Source organism: Schistocerca piceifrons, chromosome 6 (genome assembly GCF_021461385.2).
Source record: "Schistocerca piceifrons isolate TAMUIC-IGC-003096 chromosome 6, iqSchPice1.1, whole genome shotgun sequence".
Lineage (NCBI taxonomy): Eukaryota > Metazoa > Arthropoda > Insecta > Orthoptera > Acrididae > Schistocerca > Schistocerca piceifrons.
This window is the reverse complement of record NC_060143.1, coordinates 362,084,790-362,110,953: the sequence shown is the minus strand read 5'-3', so window position 1 is coordinate 362,110,953 and position 26,164 is coordinate 362,084,790. Positions and strand designations below refer to the sequence as shown.

The 26,164-nt window shown below is 38.3% G+C and overlaps 1 protein-coding gene across 1 annotated transcript in view; it reads right to left on the bottom strand.

Annotated features, from left to right (window-relative positions):
• Positions 1-26,164, bottom strand: part of LOC124803322 (protein unc-80 homolog) — a 995,149-nt gene that overhangs the window by 447,350 nt on the left and 521,635 nt on the right. Inside the window, exons 28-29 of the mRNA XM_047264506.1 lie at positions 22,882-23,097; positions 14,987-15,122 (exon numbers count right to left, since the gene is read on the bottom strand). Of these exons, the coding sequence (XP_047120462.1) occupies positions 14,987-15,122; positions 22,882-23,097 (352 nt within the window). The remainder of the gene's footprint in view (positions 1-14,986; positions 15,123-22,881; positions 23,098-26,164) is intronic.

Sequence of the window (26,164 nt, the reverse complement as noted above, 5' to 3'; positions counted from 1 at the left end):
TTCACTATATGGCCCTATGAGTGTAAATTCAACATCTGAACTCTTTAAGCAGCATTGAAGTAGATGGGAGTGCATACAGCATGGATTTTTTAATATTGCATAATAGGATGAATCACTATCAGAAGCCTCAGTAAAAGAATATATTTTTTTAATTTACCTATGTTGTAATTTTCTGAAAAATATGCTGCAGGAAGTAACAAGCTGCTTTACTCCTCTTGGAATGTGCACTGTCATTATTTTAACATCAATTCCCTCCATGATGTACAATGCCTATTCTTCAACATCTGTCCCTGTAGTTAGGGACACTCTGTTCTGTCTATACAAACTCATGATGAAACATGCAGCTATTCTTTAAATCTTGTCCTGCTTGATCAAATCTACACAACCAAGCAACCCTGAGTGTGCAAAAATATTCAAAAATCTCTAGATGAGTATTTTGTATGCTATCTCATCCAATGTGAACAAAATTTCTTTATCGCTCTTTCAGTGAATAACAGAATGTTTTCTGCATTTCTTGCAATGAGATTTTTGTCACGATTTTACCATGATTCATATATACCTAGTTATTTTATGATTGTGAGTGGTTGCACTGACTGGTCACCAATAGCGTAATCATAAAGTAATAGGTCATGCATATTTACTCATAATACATTTCACATATACATGCAGTGAATCAGCTGTGAGTCCTTCTGGCAAGTGTTGATACTGTAGTGTCACTTAAGAGTAAATCTGGGAGGGTATGTGGTGGAGTACTGCATATGGTGCAGTACTGCAACATTCTCTGGTAGCTGGCACGCACAGGGTGTTGTCATTTCAGTTACAGCAACTAAGTTGTTGCATTACTGTGAGACAGGCCTGGCTGCTTAGTGAAAATTGCCAGTACAGTGATAATATATGGTTTTTGCAGTGTGGGTGCAGGGACTACTCCATCAATGCATTCTAGTGGTGTTGCCAAATATGTGGCTAAAGGTGGTGCATTGGCATAACTAGACTTAGTGGCACAGCATACAAGGCCTTCCTGGCTCACTCAAGCAGGCCCCAGACTCCTGCCCAAGGGAACAGTGAGTCACAGCTTGTACAAGGCAACCATCTTCCATCACTGTGGAGGATGCAGCGTGCCTCCATGCTGCAGACAGTAGCCACCTGGGCATGGTTACTCACTAAAGAGTTGGCTACCTCTGCAAGATTCCTGAACATCTACATGTGCTGCTGACATCCAGTGTTTGAGGCTTACATAATATAGTTGCATGGCAGGCACATGAGTTCAGGCGTCAGCAAAGCTGGTCACACTTTTGTTGCAGTCAGCTGGCTGGTCGCTTGGTGTGATCCTGCCAGCCACCTTACCTTGTTCCATGGAGTGGGGGCATGACTGCTCCCCACAATGAAACAGCGCTAATGTAACAGTGCAAAAGAAAACATTAATTTTGACAGCCAATTCTCACTGGGCCTTCACTGGCTACTACCCCACATCAACCATCTTCTGCCTGACATTATAGCCATCATTCCAATCTTGGGTCACCTATAATACTTTGAAGAGATTCACAAACTTTGATACACCTCCAAATTTTTTATGTGAAAAGTCAAAGCTTTTTAAATAAAACAAACATTATTTCATGTCTATATATTTGCAGCCATCAGCTGTTGGAGGGCTCCAAGCTGTCATATGTAATGTGGCAGTGTGTAACATGAATATGTTCGTGCATGAGAAACAGTATGATGTAACTGAGTTTCAAATTCATAGAGTCTGTCCACACATGGAGCATCCTCTCTTTCAGCATGATGAAGCCATACTACACACAAGGGCTGCAAAATCTGCAACGACACAATGCCTTGAGCTCACTATCATCACTGACCATCCTCCATACAGCCCAAGGGTTGGTCCCACCCAATTTTCATCTCTTCCCAAAACATAAAGAACACCTTTGAGGACTTCCCTTTAATAGTGATGAAGCAGTGCAAAGAGAGGTAAATATGCAGTGAAATAAATAAGTCGTCAAGAAGAATAAAGATGCAGAATGTTAATAATGTTTGTTTTATTTAAAAAGTTAAAAGAGTTTTCACATAAAATATTCAGAGGCTTTACTTTTCAACATGTCCTTGTACATCTCTGCCACAGGTCTATGGCAACTCATATCTATATTGTGCCCCATCTTCAAAACATTCTTAATTTATATCCTTTCGCAAGGTGGGTCTTTCCCAGTCTTTATAACCTTGCTGATACATATCTGTCAAAGACATGTTGTACAAAGTTCTTGGAATTTTTGTGATTGTTTCACCACGTTTTCAGCTCCCAGATATGGTTTTTCATGTTAGCCTTTCAGGTAACCAGCAATCTGTGTCTAGCTTCATTTGCTATGCATAAAAATTCTCTAATCTTTCTTTACATCCTTCTCAACATTTGTTGTCACAAATGCTTAAACATCTTATGATACTCCCCTACATTAGGTGAATTGAAAGATTCAGGTCTTCTCTACTCTCATGTCTTATTGTTGAGCTGCTGCCATGGGATATATGTTAGTAAAATTTATGTAAGAGTAAAATACAGAAATTGTGTCAAAGAACTAGGTTCTAAGGAAAAAAATAAACTGTAGCTTACAAATATTTCAACTATCATTCTGATTACTAGTGAATCAGATGACACTGAATGTTTTCTTTGCCTGAAATATAAGTTTGAGGGTACTATAAAAGAGTTACAGTAATTAAAAGCTGAAGCATAACTGCCCACAATGTTACTGTGTATTCAGCAAGAGAAGATTCTGAGCTTGTGAGGAGAGAAAAAATAGGATACGCTGTTTTCACGAGACAGGAGTGTAATTTATATCATCTGCACTTACAGAGGAGATTTGACATTGTTCACTCCAAGGATAATTATCCATGGAATACAATGAAACACAAGTAGTAGCAGGATTTTGTAAGATCACTTGCACAAAAATGGATTATAATGAACGTGGCAAGGAACAGAATATTAACGTATTAACAGCTGTCAGATGTGACAGAATAATGGATGTACTGGAAACGAATTTAGCTAATGGACATGTGCAACTACTTTTGTGCTTCCATCTTGCTATGTGGCATTGAGCTACATGGACAAAAAACTAAACCTTAACAACCAAACTGCTTCTGGTACTTTATACTTAGGAACAATAAATTTCAGAATTTTTGGTACTAAAGATAGACTATCCTAAATCAAATATAGTATGTTTATTAGAAATGTGGCAAAATCATAAGACCAAATAAAATTAAGATAAGGACATATACCTGATAAGTAGGTGAGATCAGGGTAGTAGAAAATATACTGGCAAAATTCTCATAATATTAGTTGGTCAGAATCACACCATTCAAGTAGGCAACCTCATATGAATAAAATCAAACTAATATCAAAAATTTGCTTATAAATACTTGATGTAAATAACCTAAAGAAAAAAATAGGGAAATCAACAAATATTCAAGAAAACGTTAGAAAACACAATGCAAAAGTCATTGCATTCCATAAAAACAATAAATAAATGAATATTGTTTTGATATAAAAAGGAATACCAGGACCATGAGTCATGTCAAACAGTCCACAATATTGTCAGAGAAGAAGCTGAGAAGCACTGTGGTGTAGTGGTTATGATACTGAGCTGTTGGATGGAGGGTCATGAATTCAAAACTCATCTGGTCAGTACAATTTTAATTTCTATATTTGGTTCGAGTACATTCTAGAAGTATCCACAAATGTCAAGAATCATTGTACTGGAATGTTCTGTAGCTGTTTACATACTGTATGTATTCTGGCCGGAGGCAGTTCGCTCCACGCCCTTGTATGTGCAAGTGCTGAATAAACCTTCGTTAAGTGAAGTTAGTGTTCGTCATTCATCTAATTACACCTTCTTCTACATGACATTATTCTGGTGGAGGCACCAGGTATTGGAACATGTAATAGCGCACATTATGGGCAACACAGTGGCTCCCATCAGGCCACTACAGGGCCACTGTTTGAGTGGCGAGAAACCCGAGTTCAAGACACATTCAACAGATCGCAATCTACCGGAGACAGAAGAAGAAGATATTATGATGACAGCAACCGTGTGCCACTACATGAGACATCCTTCCGGGTTCTCTAGCTGGGAAGTATTCCAGCCAGAACTGCGCAAGTATTTCAGCGATACACAATGACAGAATGCAAGGCTGAAGATAAACTAAAGTGCAGGGCACAGCGTCCAGGAGAAACTGTAGCATCCTACATTCAAGATGTCTTTGAGCTGTGTAAAATAGTGGGTCCTAGAATGAAGGAGGAAGATAAGGTTGCACATCTCATGAAGGGTGTTGCTGAGGACATGTATCAAGCCCTACTCCTGAAGGAGGTTCCGACAGCAGATGACTTCACAAAATGGTGCCAGTATATCGAGACAATGCATCAAAAAAGAAGTTTGAACGGCTTTCAAATGTTGCATTGATGTCTGTGATGGAGGAAGCAACTGATTTCACAAGTGTAGTTCGTCATATAGTGAGAGGAAGTTCAGAAGGCACTTGGTTTGCACTGAGAGCAAAAAACCAAGATCCTTCAAGACGTCATAAGGGAGGGAGTGGAACAGACATTGAACCCAATGTCTCATCCTTCATTTCCCTTTAAAATGGTGAAAAAGTCAAAATCCAGGTGGAGTTCCATTCCTACAATGCCGCATGAGGAACCTGTTTGGCACCAAGGAAGACTGATGTCTGGAGGACCCAGGATAACCAACCAGGATGTTTCCACTGCGGACGACTGGGACTTGTGTTGTGCTATTGCCAAGAAAGGCAGCGGATATTTGATGATGTCTACAACAGAAGACAGCAGACCGATCTTAGCTGACGCCAACTCCGGGACGACGAAGATGAACACGAAGATGTGGGTGCAGGACGACATAGGTCACCATCACCGCAAGCTAGCCTCTGGAGAGGACGCTCCCCAACACACCGATCAAGGTCTGCATTGCCGTTTAGAAGCTCTCACCGATCACCTAGCTGCTGCAACCTGGAAAACTAAAGGGTGCGACCTTCCTTGGAGGTGAGGCCGCTGAAGAGAAAAATCCTCCGCTATTGATCACTACAAACAAGGTGGCTACCAGTGATTCCTAAACACATGCACTTAGATGTTCTACAGAAATTTCATGACACACCTGACGCTGGACATTTACGATTTATTAAGACCTATGATAGAATCCACAACAGATTTTTCTGACCAGGTTTATTTAGGAGTGTCCATCACTGTGTGTAGCACTGTAGAGAGTGCCAGAGGAGAAAGGCTGTTCCTCGGAAACCACCTGGCTGAATCATACCATTCCCACCAGCCAAAACGCCTTTCAATCATGCTGGGATTGACCTCCTTGGACGATTTCCAACGTCTGCTAGTGGCAGTAGATGGATTATTGTTTGCAATAATTATCTGACATGCTATGCCATTACAAAAACCGTGAAAACAGCTGAAGCATTTGAGGTAGCCAAATTCAATCGAATATTGTGACACAGATAAACTGTCAGTGCAACATTACTCATCACATGACGACTGCCTACCACTCACAAACTAACAGGCATACTGAACGCCTTAATATGACCTTGGCTGACATGCTATCACTGTTCATAAATGTTGAACAAAGCAACTGGGATGAGGTGCTACCTTTTGTGACATTTTGCTACAACACTGCCAAACAAGACACCACAGGATTTACACCTTTTTCCTGCTGCATGGACATGAGGTGACTACGACAACGGACACTGTGTTTCCATTACATTCTGATGACATAGATGACGACTACATCGGCCACGTTCTAAACAGAGCTGAGGAAGCTCGGCAGTTAGCTTGACTCCGCACGCTGCAGGCTCAAGACAATGATCACCAAAAGTATGACGCGACCCACCACCTCGTCTGGATCTTCACTCCTGTTCAGAAGATTGGTCTCTCTCAGAAGCTCCACAGGTGTAATTTGGACCTTATAAGGTTGTAAGGCAGTTATCTGATGTTACTTATGAAGTTGAAGATTTCGACCCCGACACAAGACGACGAAAGATCAGAGATACGGTCCACGTCCTTCGAATGAAGCCCTACAAGGATCCTGCCACCCAGGGTAAATTCAAAACTCCAGTGACAGGCAACAAGCAGAAAGGTGACGAAGAGCATAGCGGCAAAAGAAGTTCTAAAAGATCACCGTCAGGGCAAGCATCAGTCATCGGGAGTCGGATTTTGCAGGACCAATGACTCGTTTCCAGACTAGGAGGATGTAACATAGAGATGCTGTTCACTTAAGGAGGAAGCAATGTAACAGAAGTAGCTGAGTAGCACCGTGGTGTAGTGGTTGTGCTCCTAAACTATTGCATGGAGGATTGTGAGTTCAAAACTCACCTGCACAGTACAATTTTAATTTTTATATTTGGTTCTAGTACATTCTAGAAGTATTCACAAATATCAAGTATCATTGTATTGGAATGTTCAGTAGCTGTATATATACTGTATGTGTTCTGGCTGGAGGAAGTTCGCTCCACACTCTTCTATGTGTATGTGCTGAATAAACCTTCATTAAGTGAAGTTAGTGTTCATCATTCATCTAATCACACCTTCTTCTACGTGACGATATGGATGAGTATTTATAATCAATACGTCAAACAATGGAAAATCCAGGATGGAATGTAACAATGTTATGAGATGAAAAGTTGCTACTGACCATATAGCGAAGCTGAGTCTCAGATGGGCACAACAACAAGACTCTCACAATTATAGCTTATGGCCGTTAAGGCCTTCATCAACAATAGACAGACATACACATACACAAACACACTCACGTAAATGCAGCTCACACACTGTGAGTGTGTATACGTGTTCGTATGGCTATTGCTGATGAAGGCCTTAACAGCCAAAAGCTATAATTATGAGAGTCTTTTTGTTGTACCTATCTGCGGCTCAGCACCTCCACCATATGGTGAGTAGCAATTTTCCTTCTCGTAATATAACCAATAATCAACAGTCCTACTTGATTCAGTTGCTGCATTTATGTTTTACATAATATGCATTCCAGTATAACAATAAAAGCAACAAATATAATTTAGACTCTAATCAATGTATACACACCAACCAACATCATCAACAGAAAACTACGTGAAAGACCAGAAGTCTGCATCTGATATCCTACAAAGAATACCAAGAAATCATGCCAAAATTACCTTGAGTGCAAATTAGAAAAGAGAGGAAATTTAAGTATTGGGTAGGCAGATGGTTTGTAGTGATTCGAGAATTTCTGTATAAATTCTAGAACCACTCAGTCTTCTACCATCTCGAACACACAATATTCTGGATATGAGTATTGGCTGGTAGAACCCTATCTATTGCGTATCACATGTTTGTGTGTGCAGATTTAAAATTGGTCGCAGGAAGAAAGAAGACGCGGCTGACGAACAGCACTGACAAGTACCTGTCGGGGAATCCATAGATGTTTTTGAGAGTGTGTAAGGAAGAACGGTGGAGTTTATATGTAGCTTTGTGCTTATTGGGTCATTGACTATTGTTATTAAAACAAAGACAGTTGAAAAAGAACGCTTGAAAACTATTGATGTAGTCTTAATAAAGGCAAGACTTATTTTCTGATTTGTTAAGAAAAGTTATGGTATCAAAGCCAGCTTTCTTTTAACTGTAATTTAATTTGTTTCTGACATTCGACTGTTCAAGGGACTTAACAGAAGTTATATACCTATGTTGAAAGTGAGAGTTTTATTGTGTATGAAAGTCAAATACATGGTTAATTGACAAAATGCAAAGTTTGTATGTCAACTTATGAAAGTAGAAAGAGTTTAAAAATTCCTGTACCTAGCGTTATTCAATGGAGCAGAAGTCAGGAGAGTTGCAGTAGCCAGCTATCCAGTAAAGAAGAGTGGCAGCAAATTCCGAGTAAGTCACCTCATAAAGAAGTGGAAAGTGGTTTGGGGGAATAAACCGAAATAACCCAGATTCACGCTCATGTCGGAAACATTAGACAGCCACTACACACATCAATTGCCATGGTTGTGTATGTTAGCTATGTTCACACCATCCAGTGATGTTGTTGTGGCATGAGTTGAGTGACTGTGCAGTGACAAATGAATGGCATCAAGTGCCCAGTTCATGTTCACTGCTTGGTCTGCTGTGTTAGTGTTTATTACTTACTCCTTGGAGTTGTAACTCATTTACTTTATTTCGATTCTGTTCTCTGCTTGCTGTATACTGACAAGGCACTTATAGAAACTGATTATTCCCCTTCTGTAATTCTGCTTTACTAAAATCGTTCAGTCCTATTCTCAGCATGTGACTTAGCACTTATTAAGTACAGGTAGCACCACAAGATCTAATATTCCTGTCAGTCACTGTTTCAATGCCCATCTTGCAGTGGAGAAGATGCAGGTACTGAGAGTGTTTTCTGCCACCTATATATTTCTGAGTCAGCACTTGTCTTTATTTCCTGTTAAGCAGCAACTCTACAAATAAGCTCAGTCTTTAATCTTTCATAGGTGTTCTCTGCTGATGGAACCGTGATTATATCCTGAACTTCAGAAGCACAGTGGTGATCAAACTGACTCACTATCAACGCAAATTTAGTCACATCTGCTGTAATTTCAGCATAGCAAAAGCTGGCTTTGACCTGAGCAAATCAGATAACTGAATTATGTGAACAAAACTATGGGAGGTGAATGGTCAGACATGACACTGCAGGTGATTCCATCCTGTAATCAATAGTATTGCTGGACCAGTACTTTAAGCACTCATCATCTTGGGGTCACCACTGATGGGAATATCAGATTGTGTAGTGCTACCTGTACTTAATAAGAGCTCAATCACAAGCTGAGAATAGGCTTGAACAGTTTTACTAATGCAGAATTACACAAGGGAAAGAATCAGTTGCTATTAATGACTTGTCAATATGAAGCTGGCAGAGAACACGATCAACATAAAGTAAATGAGTTACAACTACAAGGAGCGAGCAATAAACATTAACAGCCAGCTGGTGTGGCCGAGCGGTTCTAGGCGTTTCAGTCCAGAACCGTGCAACCGCTACAGTCGCAGGTTCGAATCCTGCCTCGGGCATGGATGTGTGTGATGTCCTTAGGTTAGTTAGGTTTAAGTAGTTCTACGTTCTAGGGGACTGGTGGCCTTAGATGTTAAGTCCCATAGTGCTCTGAGCCACTTGAACCATTAAACATTAACACAGCACTACAAGCAGTGGACAAAAACTTGGTGGTTGATGCCATACATCTGTCACCACACAGTCACTCGACTCACATCAAACTGCATCTATGGATGGCGCAAAAGGAGAGAACTTGCATGACCACACAAGTCGATGTGTGTAGCATCAGCTATGACATAAGTAGACTAACCACAATACTATGGAGCTCACTGAACTATGCAGAAATCACAGTCCATTTTTTTAAACTGACATTCCTCAAGAAAATGTCCTGTAAAGCTAACCCAATTGTTAGGAGAATATTGGCTGGAACATGTTACAAACTCTCACACCAGTACAATAAATGCCCTGAAACTTAAAAAGCCCTCAAAGGTATAGTCTTAGATTCCAATCATTGTCTACGAAATTGTTCTTACATGTGACTCCACAAAAAGGAGAGAACTGAAAATTATGATACTAATATGCAAATATTATATATAAAAACAAAGATGAGGTGACTTACCGAACAAAAGCGCTGGCAGGTCGATAGACACACAAACAAACACAAACATACACACAAAATTCAAGCTTTCGCAACAAACTGTTGCCTCATCAGGAAAGAGGGAAGGAGAGGGGAAGACGAAAGGAAGTGGGTTTTAAGGGAGAGGGTAAGGAGTCATTCCAATCCCGGGAGCGGAAAGACTTACCTTAGGGGGAAAAAAGGACAGGTATACACTCGCACACACACACATATCCATCCACACATACAGACACAAGCAGACATATTTAAAGACAAAGAGTTTGGGCAGAGATGTCAGTCGAGATAGAAGTGTTGAGGCAAAGAAGTTGTTGAAAGACAGGTGAGGTATGAGTGGCGGCAACTTGAAATTAGCGGAGATTGAGGCCTGGCGGATGACGAGAAGAGAGGATATACTGAAGGGCAAGTTCCCATCTCCGGAGTTCGGATAGGTTGGTGTTGGTGGGAAGTATCCAGATAACCCGGACGGTGTAACACTGTGCCAAGATGTGCTGGCTGTGCACCAAGGCATGTTTAGCCACAGGGTGATCCTCATTACCAACAAACACTGTCTGCCTGTGTCCATTCATGCGAATGGACAGTTTGTTGCTGGTCATTCCCACATAGAATGCATCACAGTGTAGGCAGGTCAGTTGGTAAATCACGTGGGTGCTTTCACACGTGGCTCTGCCTCTGATCGTGTACACCTTCCGGGTTACAGGACTGGAGTAGGTGGTGGTGGGAGGGTGCATGGGACAGGTTTTGCATCGGGGGCGGTGTACAAAACATCAACCATAATAAAATTTTTGCATAGGTAACAGAAAAAGCAAATCCACCAGATTGATGCTTATACAAGCAGAAGAAAAAGTAGCACGACAAACCAGGACACAGAAACATGCCTCCCAGACAGATGAATGCAATTAGCTCATAGAACTCAAACAAGAAGTATGGCATTAGTGGTCATGCAATAAATCAAAAGAACATCAATGTGTATATGTGGAAAAGGAAAAAAGAAAAATCCTGGCTTTCCCAGTTAAAAATACACTTTTTCACAGGTGAAAATACACATTTTCTGGGTTAAGTGACAATATACTTTATCAATCATTTGAATGTTTAAAGTTTTATACAACGGTGTAGAACTTCCCGGCACTTTATAAATGAAGGCAGTTAATGCTTGACTGCCAAATATCTGGTAATGACATAAAGTCAGAAAACTGAAACTAATAACACATTTCAGCTCTCCATAATTATGTGAATGTATTGCAATTCACTTGCTAGCTCCTGACCACAGAAATCCTTTTAATAATAAATGAAAAGCACCAGTTCGCTTTTGTTCTACAATATTATTTTTATAGCAATAAAAATAATATTGTAGAACAAAAACAAACTGGTGCTTTTCATTTATTATTATAATGTTGTTCTACCAAGAACCGACGGAAGATTCTGTTAATATGAAATCCTTTTATTTTCATTTGACATGAGAGCTGTAAACGAACAGGAAACAGCAAAATCATTAAAACTACACACAGGTCATGTGGAGATTACCCCCATCCCACTACAACTCAGACTTCTCTGCGCAGGTGAATCTGGCAGCTTCGATGTGCCAGAGAAATTTTTCTGGGTAGCATATGACTGGTTGTTGCTACTGCTGATACAGCTAACAGCCACACTTCAAGTAGCCATAAGTGAGAAAAGATAATGCTCATATCCCACTCAACTGCGCATGCGCGTACCAGCAACTGTCCAAATGAACCTAACGTAAACCATTGTGACACTCACAGGAAGCAGTTTTTTGTTATTAAGTATTGCATAGCCTTCATCCTAAAGTATTTGACACATTTTGTTATTGGCATATGCTTGTGTGTGCACTGTGTTTTGTTGTTGTAAATGGCGCATTTCTTTTGCAACATAAGTTTTGTTTTTTTCCCCTCATTTATGTTTTAGTGTTGAATTATTACTCTGCAATAGCAGGAAAAAGCAAAATTCTTTGTTAGAGTATCAGTTCTTACCTTTGAAAATTACAAAAATTTAACTGAAAACTAAAACAATGAAAAATTCCCGGGATTCTAAAAAACTTTCCGAGTTTTTCCCAGTTTTCTCCTGGACAAAAAAATTCCTGGGCCTTTCGCCGATTTCCCAATTGTCCCACGACGTATACAACCTGAAATGTACACTCCCTAATATATCATGAAACCACAAAACCAATACAAAAATTTGCAATCAAAGTGCAGATGCAAAATTTTGAAATATAGAATAAGAATTACAGCTGCAGTTCAAAGACAAGACTGTGGAAATTGCTCACACCAATAGCAAAAATTGCCAGATCTTCACTAAATACTTTTCTAAATTAGTTAATTGTGAAAAACAGCAAAAAAATTCAGTTTCATTTTCTCTGTGCAAAATCTAGTTTCAAAACCACTGAACATTCAGGAATTAAATGGATAATATAATCTCTGGAAAACAGTAAGACTTCAGGAGTAGACCAAATCACTGCAGAACTATGGGAAAGTGCAGGAAAGAACATCATTATGAAACTGAAATAATTTTTTTATGAGGTCTGGCAAAAATCTGTGACTGGAAGTTGGCACACATACACCCACAACGCAAAAAATGGAAGTAAGGCACATGAAAACAGCAATCATGAAATCCCAGTACTTTCAGTTACCTACAAAATTATTTACAATGTTCTTTTGAACTGAGTAAAACCAAAACTAGATTCTCATCTTGGCAAATACCAGAATGGAGTCAGAAAATTGTGATTATGCATAGAGACAACTTCTTCATCTGAAGAATTCAATGAAATACATCTGAAACACAGCAAAAGGGGGCATGTCATAAATTGTAAATTTTTCGATTTAAGGTAAGGGAGGGGGGAGGCAAAATAGACAGAGAAGCTCTGTTTGGAAATACTCACAGAGACAAAATCAAAAGTGTAATTTACAGGAAAACCAAGCAAAAAATTTAAAACAGACACTGGAGTATGACAAGGATGTGGTTTATCCCTGTTACTATTCTACTGTGACACTGAACAAATGTACAAGAATGAGGAAGAGCAAATACACCAACAATACAAGATGTGTAATTAGATTTTGTAGCCTTTGAAGACAACTCAGTGCTAAATGCTAAAGACATTATAATGCACAGAAAAAAATGTGAAATATTGCATGAACAGGTAGGAAAATTAGACTACTGGCTTCATCTGAGAAAAGAAAATACATGGCAACACCATCTGATCCTGAAAGTGACAATAACAAAATTATCCGTGTTAAATAATTTGAGTACTTGGGTGAATGGATCATGGGTGAATGGATCACTCAAAATTATAACAAGAAGATGGTCTTAGAATTCACACTTAAAAAAATAGAAACCACATTTCAGTTAACAAAACAAATATAATAAAGAAATGTCTGTCTTGAAACTGGGAAATCTAACTAGATGGAACGTATCACTCAAAACCCAATGCAGATATCCACAAGCAAACCCTTAAAGCCACAGTTACAATGCATATGCAAACGATTAAGCTCACACTATGTAGAAAGAATTGATCCAAATAAACTAATGAGATGCTATCAAGAAAGTACACAAATATGGGTTCTTGAGGAAGAAAGCAAAGGACCAAACAACAGATGTGGATGGAGGAAAGGAAACATACTCACTTGTTGCGCATGAAAGAATACTGTGGTAAGAAGGTGGACAACAGATGTTGATTCTGCATGACCCTAAGAAACCCATTCATAAAAGAAAGAAAATAAAATAAGATAAAATCCTACAATTATGGCCAAATATTATGCCTCTATAAGCTTTTGTCAGTTCTCACATTAATTCTAAACATAAACTCTACAGTTCTGTGCTGACCTTGGTAAAATTCAAGTCACATCACCATCCATACTTATTTTCCAAATGAAATCCAATAATTTGTTTGCATACCAGCACCATAATTTATTAATTGCCTATTTATTAAATTTATGCAACAAACAAGACACCAAATACATGTCATTGCTGGTCCATTTGAATATTTTCAAAGCCTTCTTTATTTGTGGTGTAGGCTTCATTAATGATTTTTATTATATTCTCAGTTTGATTAAAGAAGTGAGACAGAGACTACAAAAGTGACAAAATATACTGGTTCTACAGTATGCACTCTCACTGCAATAATTTTGGCTGTGGTAGATAGTTTGCAGTGTGAAAAGGAGAATTATTGTAGCTTATGCACGGAATAATCTTTCTGTATCCAAAAACTTAAATTTACTTCCTCACTATTATATCTTAAAGTGGCAATTATTCACAATACTCTAGCAACTACTGAAGTCAAGTGAGCCATATATTCAGCACCATAGCTAGACACCAATAAGTGATCACAGAGTTCGAAAAAATTCCCGTGATGACATGAAGTTTTAACTACAACAACAACTTGAAAATGTATGTCGATAGCCAATATCCTACTTGAGCATGTTAGGCTCCTACTGTGTGTCCACAATAACTTAATGATTTCACTGGTGGAGCCAAAAATGGTGAAAATCGACACCAGTTGAAAGGTGCTCATTTGTATGTGAGTGCCGGCAATGTTAGGCTGCCCCTGGATGTGAAGTATTACTGTACACATAGTCAATGGTGATGGTGTCAATGCTATGGAGGGCAGCCAACTCTGCATTATCCTCAATGCCCCTCTCCCCTCGGCAGTCTGATGTAGAGGCATGGCATACCTTTTGCTGTTCCTGATAACCACTGTGCAAATCATCCTCTTACCATGGATAAGCAGCAGAGATGTGACCCGTATTTTCATTAAACATGTGCTGAAATGTATTCACTTGGTATATTGTAGATAATTTTAGCAAAACCTCATGCAACAGCAACAAACAACTTTATACTTCCTGAGTCAGCAGACAACCAGTGACCACAAAGCAAACAGTTCAATGATCTGCTAGCCAAGACCTATGTCATAATAATATTTTTTGATGGAAATACAGTTACTGGTGTGTCAGAGAACGAAATAAAAACCTTCAGCATACAGTAAAACTGTGGCACATATAATTTATAGAATGAGTGTCCACTAATGCTGAAAGTTATTTTTACACTGCACATTAGTTGTGCATACTGTGAAGAATAACTTGAGTGAAAGAGAACACTCCCTCTGGGCATAAAATTCTGAGGGTCATCAATGTTACTGTTGCATTAGTAGTTAACTCAGAATGATACTGCAGCGACCACTTTCTGGTGATGATGTCTGTCAGAGATCTGGGCTCCAACAGACATTAGTATGAAGCTTCAGCACATCAAAAAGTCATGGACTTTAACTTGAACAAAACATATAAAAAGACTGCTGCACCTTCATCGAGGAAATCCTCCTCTTCATCTTCCATAAGCAGTTCTTTTTGCCTTCCTTCTTCAGTAACCATAGATACAACTTCTGGAACATGCTGTTTATCTTTCTGTAATAGCTCTTCTAAGCGATTGCCAAGGGCCTGAAACAACAGTATACTTTGAATTTTCATGTGTTAACACAAACAGTGCTACACTTTTAACAACTTCTGGTGTGCATACAAAATCACATCTTTGTCTGAGAATAACCCTCTCCCCAGACAATTTTCTGCATTCATCATTTCAAGAAATTCCCAATCAGTCACAAATATGGACAGAGATTTTTGTAGATTGTATGTTCTTCAGTAAGATATTTTTCATTTTGAATAACAATTCAATAAATACCAAATTCACCTTGTTACAGTTGTTCATGGTTTTAGGATACTTTGTGTTAGGTGTCTTTGCAATCCCAAGATGGATGTCAAGAAGAACCCCACTTTGTGCAAGGCAAGTCTTGATATTTGATTTCAGAGTGTGTTACATATTGTGCAGTACATGCTTGTGAATAAGTGGTAGTTATAACTCACTCTGCTGCCTTTTAGTAGACAAGTATGGCTTGTGCTCTGTTTCAGTCTACATCTCTGCTCTGCAAGCCACCTTACAGTAAGACACCTTGGTTAGTTCTGGTAGTGCTATTATCTCCACCCCCCCACCCCTTTCCCTGTTCCATCCACGAATAGTCAATGGGAAGAGCAACAATCACTAATCCCCATATGAGTTCTGTTCCCATTTTCTTGTTACAGTATTTTTGTGAGATGTATGTTGGATGAAATAATATGTCTCCCAACTCCTCTTGGAATGTACACTCTCAGCAGTTTCAACAGTAAACTTATCGGCGACAAAAATCTCATTTTGTAGCTTCTGACACGGGAGTTTGTTGAGCATCTCCATGACAATCACACTTACTAAGTGGACTTGTGATGAACATGCCATTCTTCACAGAGTCTGCTCTGTCTCTTTTATGTTAGTACCTTATTGTGATGTCTGCAAGACACAAATAAATGTTTATTAATATTGAAATTTTAACAAACATTACAGAAAAGGTAATCTAAGGATGAATTAGTCACTTTTAAGGCACTATCTACTATGAATTACCATGTTTGTGTATCTCAAGAAAGTAGAGTCTTGATATTTAAATGTGAATATTTCTAGGTTAGGTATGCCTATGATATCCATGAATATGTATTTCAAAATACAAATTACTAAAGTCACATTTATTGTTTGGTCCAGTATGCATTTCAGAGAATTCCACCTTCATCATCCAGCAGCGTTATTACTATTAAGAAGGTACAAACATTTGGCTTCTTGTGTGGTGACCTTTGGCAATTGCTGGCAGTATGAGACAAATACTGTTTCAATACAATGCCCAAATTTATGTGGATGCTTTGATTCCAAAGGTGAACAGTTATTTAATACAGGGTAGCAAAGCAAAACAAGAAATGCTGAGTTCCATTTTCAAACTTTCCTTTACAAAAGAAGACTCAGGAATAATGTCCCAATTTAATTCTCTTACCACTGAAAAGATGAATGAAACAGATTTTAGTGCCAGTGGTACTGACGAACAAATGAAGTCGTTAAAACTGAAAAAGCTCCAGGACCTGGTGGGGTCCCTATCAAATTCTATACATGAATTTGCAGCTGAGTTAACCCTCTTTTAACCATAATATACAAAAGATCCCTCAAACAAAAAACTATGCCCAGTGGTTAGAAGGAAGCACATGTCACACCCATTGACTGGACAGAAAGCAAAAGTGATCCACAAAACTACCATCCAATATCTCTGTATCCATTTACTGTTGAGTCTTAGAACATACTCTGAGCTCAAACACTTCTGGAAAGTATTAAACTTAGTACCATCCAGATATTTCTTAGCAAAAAGTACTAGTGTATTAGGCATCGATCAAAATTTGTCTGGACAGAAAGCAAAAGTGATCCACAAAACTACCATCCAATATCTCTGAATCCATTTACTGTTGAGTCTTAGAACATACTCTGAGCTCAAACACTTCTGGAAAGTATTAAACTTAGTACCATCCAGATATTTCTTAGCAAAAAGTACTAGTGTATTAGGCATCGATCAAAATTTGTGAAGGGGTCGAGGATTTCTTGATAGGGACTGTGAAGAATATAATCCTGGATGCAGTCATTGACATTGGAAATATCTTCAGGCATGTTCCAGGGAATTGCGTTCGGACCTTTGTTATTTATTTCAAGTAGTAATGACCCAGCAGACAGTAATAATAATAATCTTACAATTTTTGCTGGTGATGAAGTTCTCTATAATGAAATATTGTCTGAAAAATGGTGCAGTGGTATTCAATTAGATCTCGGTAGGATTTCAAAGCCATATACAGACTGGTAACTTGCTTGAAATGTACAGAAATGTAGGCACTTCACAAAATGAAAAATGGCAGTATCCTATGATAACAAAATCGAGTCACAATTGGAACTGGGCATATAGATACCTGGGTGTAAAAATTTGTAGGGATATGTAACAGAATGATCACATAGGTTCAGTCATAGGTAAAGCAAGTGTTAAGTGTTTGGTTCATTGCTAGAACACTGTGGGAGTGTGGTCAATCTACAAATGAGATTGCTCACCAAACACTCATATGAACCACCATAGAACTTGGCTGAAGAGTCTGGGTCCTGGATCAGATAGAACTAATGGGGGATATTGAACATACATAGAGAAGGGCAGCATGAATAGTCACAGGGTGTTTTTTTTTTTTTTTTTTTTTTTTTTTTTTAAACCAGTGGTGGAGCGTCATCAAAATACTGAAAAAACTGAACTGGCAGCACTGAATCTATGAATATACTATAACTCCACATGTATCACTACTTTAGGAATCACAAAAGCAAAGTTAGACTAGTAAGAGCATGCACAGAGATGTTTAGGCGATCATTCTTCCTGTGCGCCATATGAATGGAAGAAGAAGAAATCATAATAATTGGTACAATGGGAATTACACTCTGCCTGGCACTTCACTGTGGGTTGAAGATTACACATGTAGAAGGAAAATTATAAATATCTTTCAGTGGTCATAGGCTCATTTTCTATTCGTTTTTATGTCACATACACTTTCTGTAAGCTGATATAAACAAAGATGTTTTATTAGGATTTAACGAATGTAAAGAATATGTTAAATGATGTTGCAAACAGTGGCAACTTTACATGACATTTTTAATTATTATCATACTGAGTTGATTATGTGTATAGGGAGACAGACAGACAAACAGATGAGAGATAGGTAGACACAAGGACAGATAGATAGATGGATAGACAGACAGATAGAGAGAGAGAGAGAGAGAGAGAGAGAGAGAGAGAGAGAGATAAGAAGTGGGAGGACAGATTAACAACAACAAAGCCGTCTCTTGTTATGCACATTATTTCAAAAGGTTTCTCATTGTGACGGGGCTACAGCATGATTTTGATATGAAATATTTACACCGAAGTGCCAAAGAAACAGGTATAGGCATGCATTTTCAAATACAGCGATATGTAAACAAGCAGAATACAGTACTGCTGTTGGCAATGCCTATATAAGACAACAAGTGTCTGGCACAGTTGTTAGATCAGTTACTGCTGCTACAATGGCAGGTTATCACGATTTAAGTGAGTTTGAACATGGTGTTATAGTCAGCCCATGAGCAACAGGACACAGCATCTCTGAGGAAGTGATGAAATGGGTATTTCATGAGTGTATCATGAGTATCAGGAATCTGGTAAAACATCAAATCTTTGACACTGCTGCAGCTGGAAGAAGATCCTGCACGAATGGAACCAATAAAATTGAAGAAGTCCCACCCTTCAACAAATTGCTGCAGATTTCAATGCTGGGCATTCAGCAAGCGTCAAGGTGTGAACCATTCAACGAAACATCATTGATATGGGTTTTTGGAGCCAAAGGCCCACTCATGTACTCTTGATGACTGCACAACACAAAGTTTACACCTCTCTTGGGCCTGTCAACAACGACATTGGACTGTTGATGACTGGAAACATGTTGCCTGGTCAAACTGTATTGAGCCAATGGATGTGTATGGATATGGAGATAGCCTTATGAATCCATGGACCCTGCATGTCAGCAGGGGACTGTTCAAGCTGGTGGAGGCTCTGTAATGGTGTGGGACATGTGCATTTGGAGTGTTATCGGACGACTCCTGATATGTCTAGATACAACTCTGACAGGTGCTACATACATAAGCATCCTATCTAATCACCTGCATCCATTCATGTCCATTGTCCATTCTGAGGGACTTTGGTAATTCAGCAGGACAATGTGACACCCTACACATCCAGAATTGCTACAGAGCGACTCCAGGAACACTCTTCTGAGTTTAAACACTTCTGCTTGCCACCAAATTCCCTAGAAATGAACATTATTGAGCATGTCTTGCAACATGCTGTTCAGAAGAGATCTTCACTGTGACAGCTCTGCAGGATTCATGGTGTCAGTTCCCTCCAGCACTACTCGGACATTAGTCAAGTCCATACCACATCGTGTTACGACACTTCTGAGTGCTAATGGGAGCCCTACATGATATTTGGCAGATGTACCAATTTCTTTGGCTCTTCAGTATATATATGGTCAGACAGCAAAGAAGGCCCATGCAAAATACATTTGGAACAGATAAATACATGGAGGTGAATTATTTTCCATTAAATTACAGAAGAAATGCGGCACATCTTCTAACACACACAAGTAATTTTTAACAATTATAGCTGCCAGATTATGACACTGACTGCTTTTTAATGTAAATATATACTTCTTTCTGTGCCACTGGTAAGTCTTTGAAAGGATAACAACAACATAATGTGTGGTGAGTGATCAAATGGTAATAAGATAACAGAGCTACAAACTAATGTCTTGTGGTAGGAGAAGAGGTCTCACATATATGTCAAATGAAAGCAAACATGTAACTCAGGTTCATGCAATTATTATTATGATTGTCATACCAAGTACTCAAAATGTTAACACTGATCATTGATACATAGTATATAGTAAGTCTTCATTGATATACCACACAGTGAATTTAATCTGGATTTATTGCAGCACAGGTCCATGTTATACAGCACTTCATATTTATATTTCTAGTAAATGATGCTTCATCCATAAACAAAATTGTACATAGAAATGCTGTTTAAATTCATTGTTTTTGGAGACACCATATGAAGAACTGTACCCAATTTTGAAATTCATTGCCATGAAGCTGTGGATGGAAAAAATGTGAAAAAAATGAAATGTGTTGGAATGTTGTTGTTGTTGTGGTCTTCAGTCCTGAGACTGGTTTGATGCAGCTCTCCATGCTACTCTATCCTGTGCAAGCTTCTTCATCTCCCAGTACCTACTGCAACCTACATCCTTCTGAATCTGCTTAGTGTATTCACCTCTTGGTCTCCCTCTATGATTTTTACCCTCCACGCTGCCCTCCAATACTAAATTGGTGATCCCTTGATGCCTCAGAACATGTCCTACCAACCGATCCCTTCTTCTGGTCAAGTTGTGCCACAAACTTCTCTTCTCCCCAATCCTATTCAATACTTCCTCATCAGTTATGTGATCTACCCATCTAATCTTTAGCATTCTTCTGTAGCACCACATTTCGAAAGCTTCTATTCTCTTCTTGTCCAAACTATTTATTGTCCATGTTTCACTTCCATACATGGCTACACTCCATACAAATACTTTCAGAAACGACTTCCTGACACTTAAATCTATATTCGATGTTAACAAATTTCTCTTCTTCAGAAACGCTTTCCTTGCCATTGCCAGTCTACATTTTATATCCTCTCTACTTCGACCATGATCAGTTATTTTGCTCCCCAAATAGCAAAACTCCTTTACTACTTTAAGTGTCTCATTTCCTAATCTAATTCCCTCAGCATCACCCGACTTAATTCGACTACATTCCATTATCCTCGTTTTGCTTTTGTTGATGTTCATCTTATATCCTCCTTTCAAGACACTGTCCACACCGTTCAACTGCTCTTCCAAGTCCTTTGCTGTCTCTGACAGAATTACAATGTCATCGGCGAACCTCAAAGTTTATATTTCTTCTCCATGGATTTTAATACCTACTCCGAATTTTTCTTTTGTTTCCTTTACTGCTTGCTCAATATACAGATAGAACAACATCGGGGAGAGGCTACAACCCTGTCTTACTCCCTTCAAAACCACTGCTTCCCTTTCATGTCCCTCGACTCTTATAACTGCCATCTGCTTTCTGTACAAATTGTAAATAGCCTTTCGCTCCCTGTATTTTACCCCTGCCACCTTTAGAATTTGAAAGAGAGTATTCCAGTCAACATTGTCAAAAGCTTTCTCTAAGTCTACAAATGCTACAAACGTAGGTTTGCCTTTCCTTAATCTTTCTTCTAAGATAAGTCGAAGGTCAGTATTGCCTCACGTGTTCCAGTGTTTCTACGGAATCCAAACTGATCTTCCCCGAGGTTGGCTTCTACTAGTTTTTCCATTCGTCTGTAAAGAATTCATGTTAGTATTTTGCAGCTATGACTTATTAAACTGATAGTTCGGTAATTTTCACATCTGTCAACACCTGCTTTCTTTGGGATTGGAATTATTATGTTCTTCTTGAAGTCTGAGGGTATTTCGCCTGTTTCATACATCTTGCTCACCAGATGGTAGAGTTTTGTCAGGACTGGCTCTCCCAGGGCCGTCAGAAGTTCCAATGGAATGTTGTCTACTCCGGGGGCCTTGTTTTGACTCAGGTCTTTCAGTGCTCTGTCAAACTCTTCACGCAGTATCGTATCTCCCATTTCATCTTCATCTACATCCTCTTCCATTTCCATAATATTGTCCTCAAGTACATCACCCTTGTATAGACCCTCTATATACTCCTTCCACCTTTCTGCTTTCCCTTCTTTGCTTAGAACTGGGTTTCCATCTGTGCTCTTGATATTCATACAAGTCGTTGTCTTATCTCCAAAGGTCTCTTTAATTTTCCTGTAGGCAGTATCTATCTTACCCCTAGTGAGATAAGCCTCTACATCCTTACATTTGTAGTATTTGAAAAAAAAGCTGCTTTGGCTGATACTGCCCACATTCAAGCTACCTTGCCATGAAATGTGGATTGTGCCTTACTAGTGAAAAGATGTTGAGTCATATTTTTCTTATCAGTATCTCTCGTTTTTTGTTAGAGTACTATATTCATACTTCCAGTTTCTCGAAATTATTTTGCAAAGAGAGTGTGTGATGACTTGGCACAATTAGGATACCGTTCTGTAGTTTTAACCATAGAGGCTTTATTTTTTTACTCCAAAGCAAATGCAGAAATATCACTGTACACAGAAAATATGGCCTATGTAGAATACTATGCAACAAGGTATAATTAAAGGAAATAAACAAATATCTTTCAGCATATAACCACATCATGGCTCTACAGTTCGGTGACATTTGCATGAAGAAAAACCATAGCCACTTTTCCAACAGCTGTATAAATTGTGAAGGTCTGAACAGCTTAATGAGAAAGTTTTCTGATCACTAGAACAGCAGAGCACAAATTCATAGGCTTAAAAGTGCACAAGTAGACATATGAACTGTGCCTGAGTCCCATGTTTGCTAAAATTTCTTACAACAGGCTAGATGTTTGTGGACACTCTTCTCCTGATGGTGGCACAGTGGGTTCAGTGCTTTTATCTTGTTACTACAATCATATATTTCCTACTTTCATTTGCCATTTACACAGTTAACAGCATGACAAGGAAATTTTCAAGACTGCAGTGGAACTTTCATAACGTACTAAGCTTCTCAGTATGTAGCACCAGTGAATTTCAAGATATTTTACTGAGACTGGATATTAATATTAGTTACGCAAATGAACAAGTGCTGTGACACATACCTCACCCCACTGATAGAACATTTTTCCAGCTGTTCTTTGTTGAGTATGAGTACGTTTCAAGCCAGTTGGTACACCCCGTGCTGGTATTGGTCCTGATGGTCGAAACATTGGAAAATTCAGTTTCATCCAAGCTGGCCACTGTCCTTTGTTACAGCTGTGCACAAAATGTGCACACTCCAACAACAGTGCAGCTCTAGCAACAACTGGTGCATGAGGCTAAAATCAAATTATTTTACTCAACAAAAGAAAAGAATAAAATTGATGTCATACTCTAGGTTTACATTTAAAGCAATTAATCTTTATTTTAACCTATGTTCTATAATTAATTGCATCATTATTTGCAATAGATCTCTTAAAGAAGTAAATCACTTTAATATTATTCTGGAGATATGATTGGCAGCATGAGCAAGAAATTAAAACTTTGAATTAATAATTAATAAAGAGTACTTTCAGATCCCCATAGTGACCATTCTTGGTAAAATGGGGACTCTGAAATGAACGGATAAAATAATAATAAAATCCATCTACTATGTTTTCCAATACAGTGGTGTATTTATTTACCAAAGTGTAGTTTCATCAACATGGTATCGAAGGATCTTCATCATAATGTGAGCACAACAGACAGGCCTAGCTGTTAATTCAGCTGCTTGTGTTGCATTTGACACTATGACAAAATATCGACCTCATTTTATTTAAGCTCATATGTGCTCGTATACAATTTTACATGATGAAACTACAAGTTTCAAAGTTTGTCATGAACTGCAGTGTCCTATGAATCATGTAATATCATCTTTGCAAACTTTTTATGCACATTTATTAAATTTGAATTGACATTAATCCAAACATATGGCTTTCGTCAACTGCCTACAAGTCTATTGCTACACAGTCTCCTCAAGCCAAGTTAGTATAATTCTTAAGTAATAGTGACAATATGGCTAAATGTAGATACTGTGACTTTATGATTTTTTTTAGAATAGATATGGTAATAAAAATTCCTGGTGCAATGTAAATAATTTAGGAGTAAATGTTACAACTCATGAACTGTAGAGTTGTTGAGTTATTGAAAGACACATCAACAAGACTGAAAATTTTGCTATCTTACTTTGATTTCAGTGTTATCATAAGATCCTTGTGGGATGAAGTAATATAGTGCTTGATTTGCCTTTAAATGAAAGTTTGTAATTTTGACAGTAAACCTCCCTGTGACACGCAACACAGCTCCATGACACATATGAGCTTACTAAATGGACTCAAGATTAAACATACTGTTATCATCTGGAACTTCTCTATCTCATCTATTAATCTATCTGGTAAGGCATCCAGACTGATTGTCAATACTGAAGAATTAGTCAAATGAGGGTCTTGCGTGTCTCCTTTCTGAAGAAGGCTTTGACTGACAGCTCAATGAGCCTGTTTGCAACTCAATGTGTCATCTTTATGGTGAGTAGCGATCAGTCCTTTTCTAGTATTGTCGATATTCAAACTTGGACTTGCCATTGTTTGCTCTTTTCTTGAAATAGAAAATTGGCTTGGGATTTGCTAACAGTAAAGCTATGATTGCAGAACCAAACTAATGTGTAATATGCAGTTGGAATTTCACTGAGTCTCTGATGAATATCTTTGGGGATTGGGCATTATACAAATTGCAACCCATGCTGTGACACTAAACTCGCTTAATGTAAGTTAAGTAACAACAAATTGTTACTGTTGAACACTGACCATACAATCTGCAAAATCTGCTACAGTAAAGACATACATGTGAGTTCATCTCTAGTGGTAATGCATTGCTACTATGAATGCGTTCTTGATGATTAGAATGTATAAAGTCCTACATTGTGCAACTGTTTTTCAATAGTACTCATAGTCAGAGGACGCTTCTTGAAATGTTAAATCTAGGACCTTATTGCTTCTTTAAAATTTGTTGTCAGCATATTCTCTCTCACATTAATTAATTGAAAAGCTAATAACACATCAACAGCAATCCTAAGCATTGCCAAATATGTGTGATATAAGTAATACTATACTTTGGGAACTGTTATGATGAAATAAACCTGTAGAATGTATTGCTTATGCCTCAAGCAGACACTGTAAATGGTAGGACTGTTTGAAACCATATTATTTTCTTAAAATTACTGAAACACAATTACAATCTTGTCTATAACATATATTTGAAATCCAATGTTACCTATAAAAAAAATAAAAAAATAAAAATAAAAAAAAAACCAGAATCAAATTAAAAAATGTGTCTTACTACATAATTGCAAGGCATTATCCTGTCTGCCAGGCTCTTCGTTTAAGGACTGTTATTACTGAAAAGAAGTACATTTTTATTATAGCTAGGAAACACGCTAGGAAGAAATTATGTTCAATATTTTACAAATAATCCACTAAAATGCAATATGTACTGTTATATTTACATATCTGACAATTTCCTCTGTTATAATTACATATCTGACAATTTTTATTGTGAATGAGTTTAATCTGTAATGAGACTCATATATTGCATAATGTCATTTCACTTTATGATTTATACAATGTAATTTGCTACTCTGATATTTGTCAAAATTTATTCTATTTCTGCAATTTTCTGTTTTTAGCTGTCACGTCTTTTGTAACAAAATGTATATAAGACCTAAGGCTCATGCGGAACAACTGCTACCCCCCCCCCCCCCCCCCCCCCTCCCCGCCCTGCGCACCGGGCCAACTTTGTACAGCTGTACCATGAATTGTTCTACTTCTAGAATTACTTCAACACAGAAATAAACTATGTTGAAACACAAAATCACAGGTGGTATGAATTAATGTGGACATTACAACCCACTTGGTCAGTCTTTGTTATACCTGGACTTCAACGTATTTCTTTTCTACAGCAAAAAATCAACAGCATGAAGCAGATAACTCACATTAAGTATTTGATCACAGCTAAAAGAGAAAACGCTGCATTCTGGAAGAGTGTTACTGGTCACTGAATACAGTAGTAACCATCACTCCTCCATTCATTGCCACCAGAAGTGGTGAATGGTAATGACTACATGAATGGTATGTTGTCCTGTATGGTGAGAAGACCATACCTCACTGTTTAACCCTTTTCATTATCTGTAATTGGTAAATTGTTGTCTCTCTCACCTCTAAGGAATACTGTAGATTGTGGAAATGCTGTCAATACAAAGTAAGCATTACGATAACAAAAATGGACGGTGTTATGCTTTTAGTGTTACAAATACTGCTGGAACACAGCTATCTTTTTTTAACTGGGACATGACAGGCATGTATTTTAGTATTT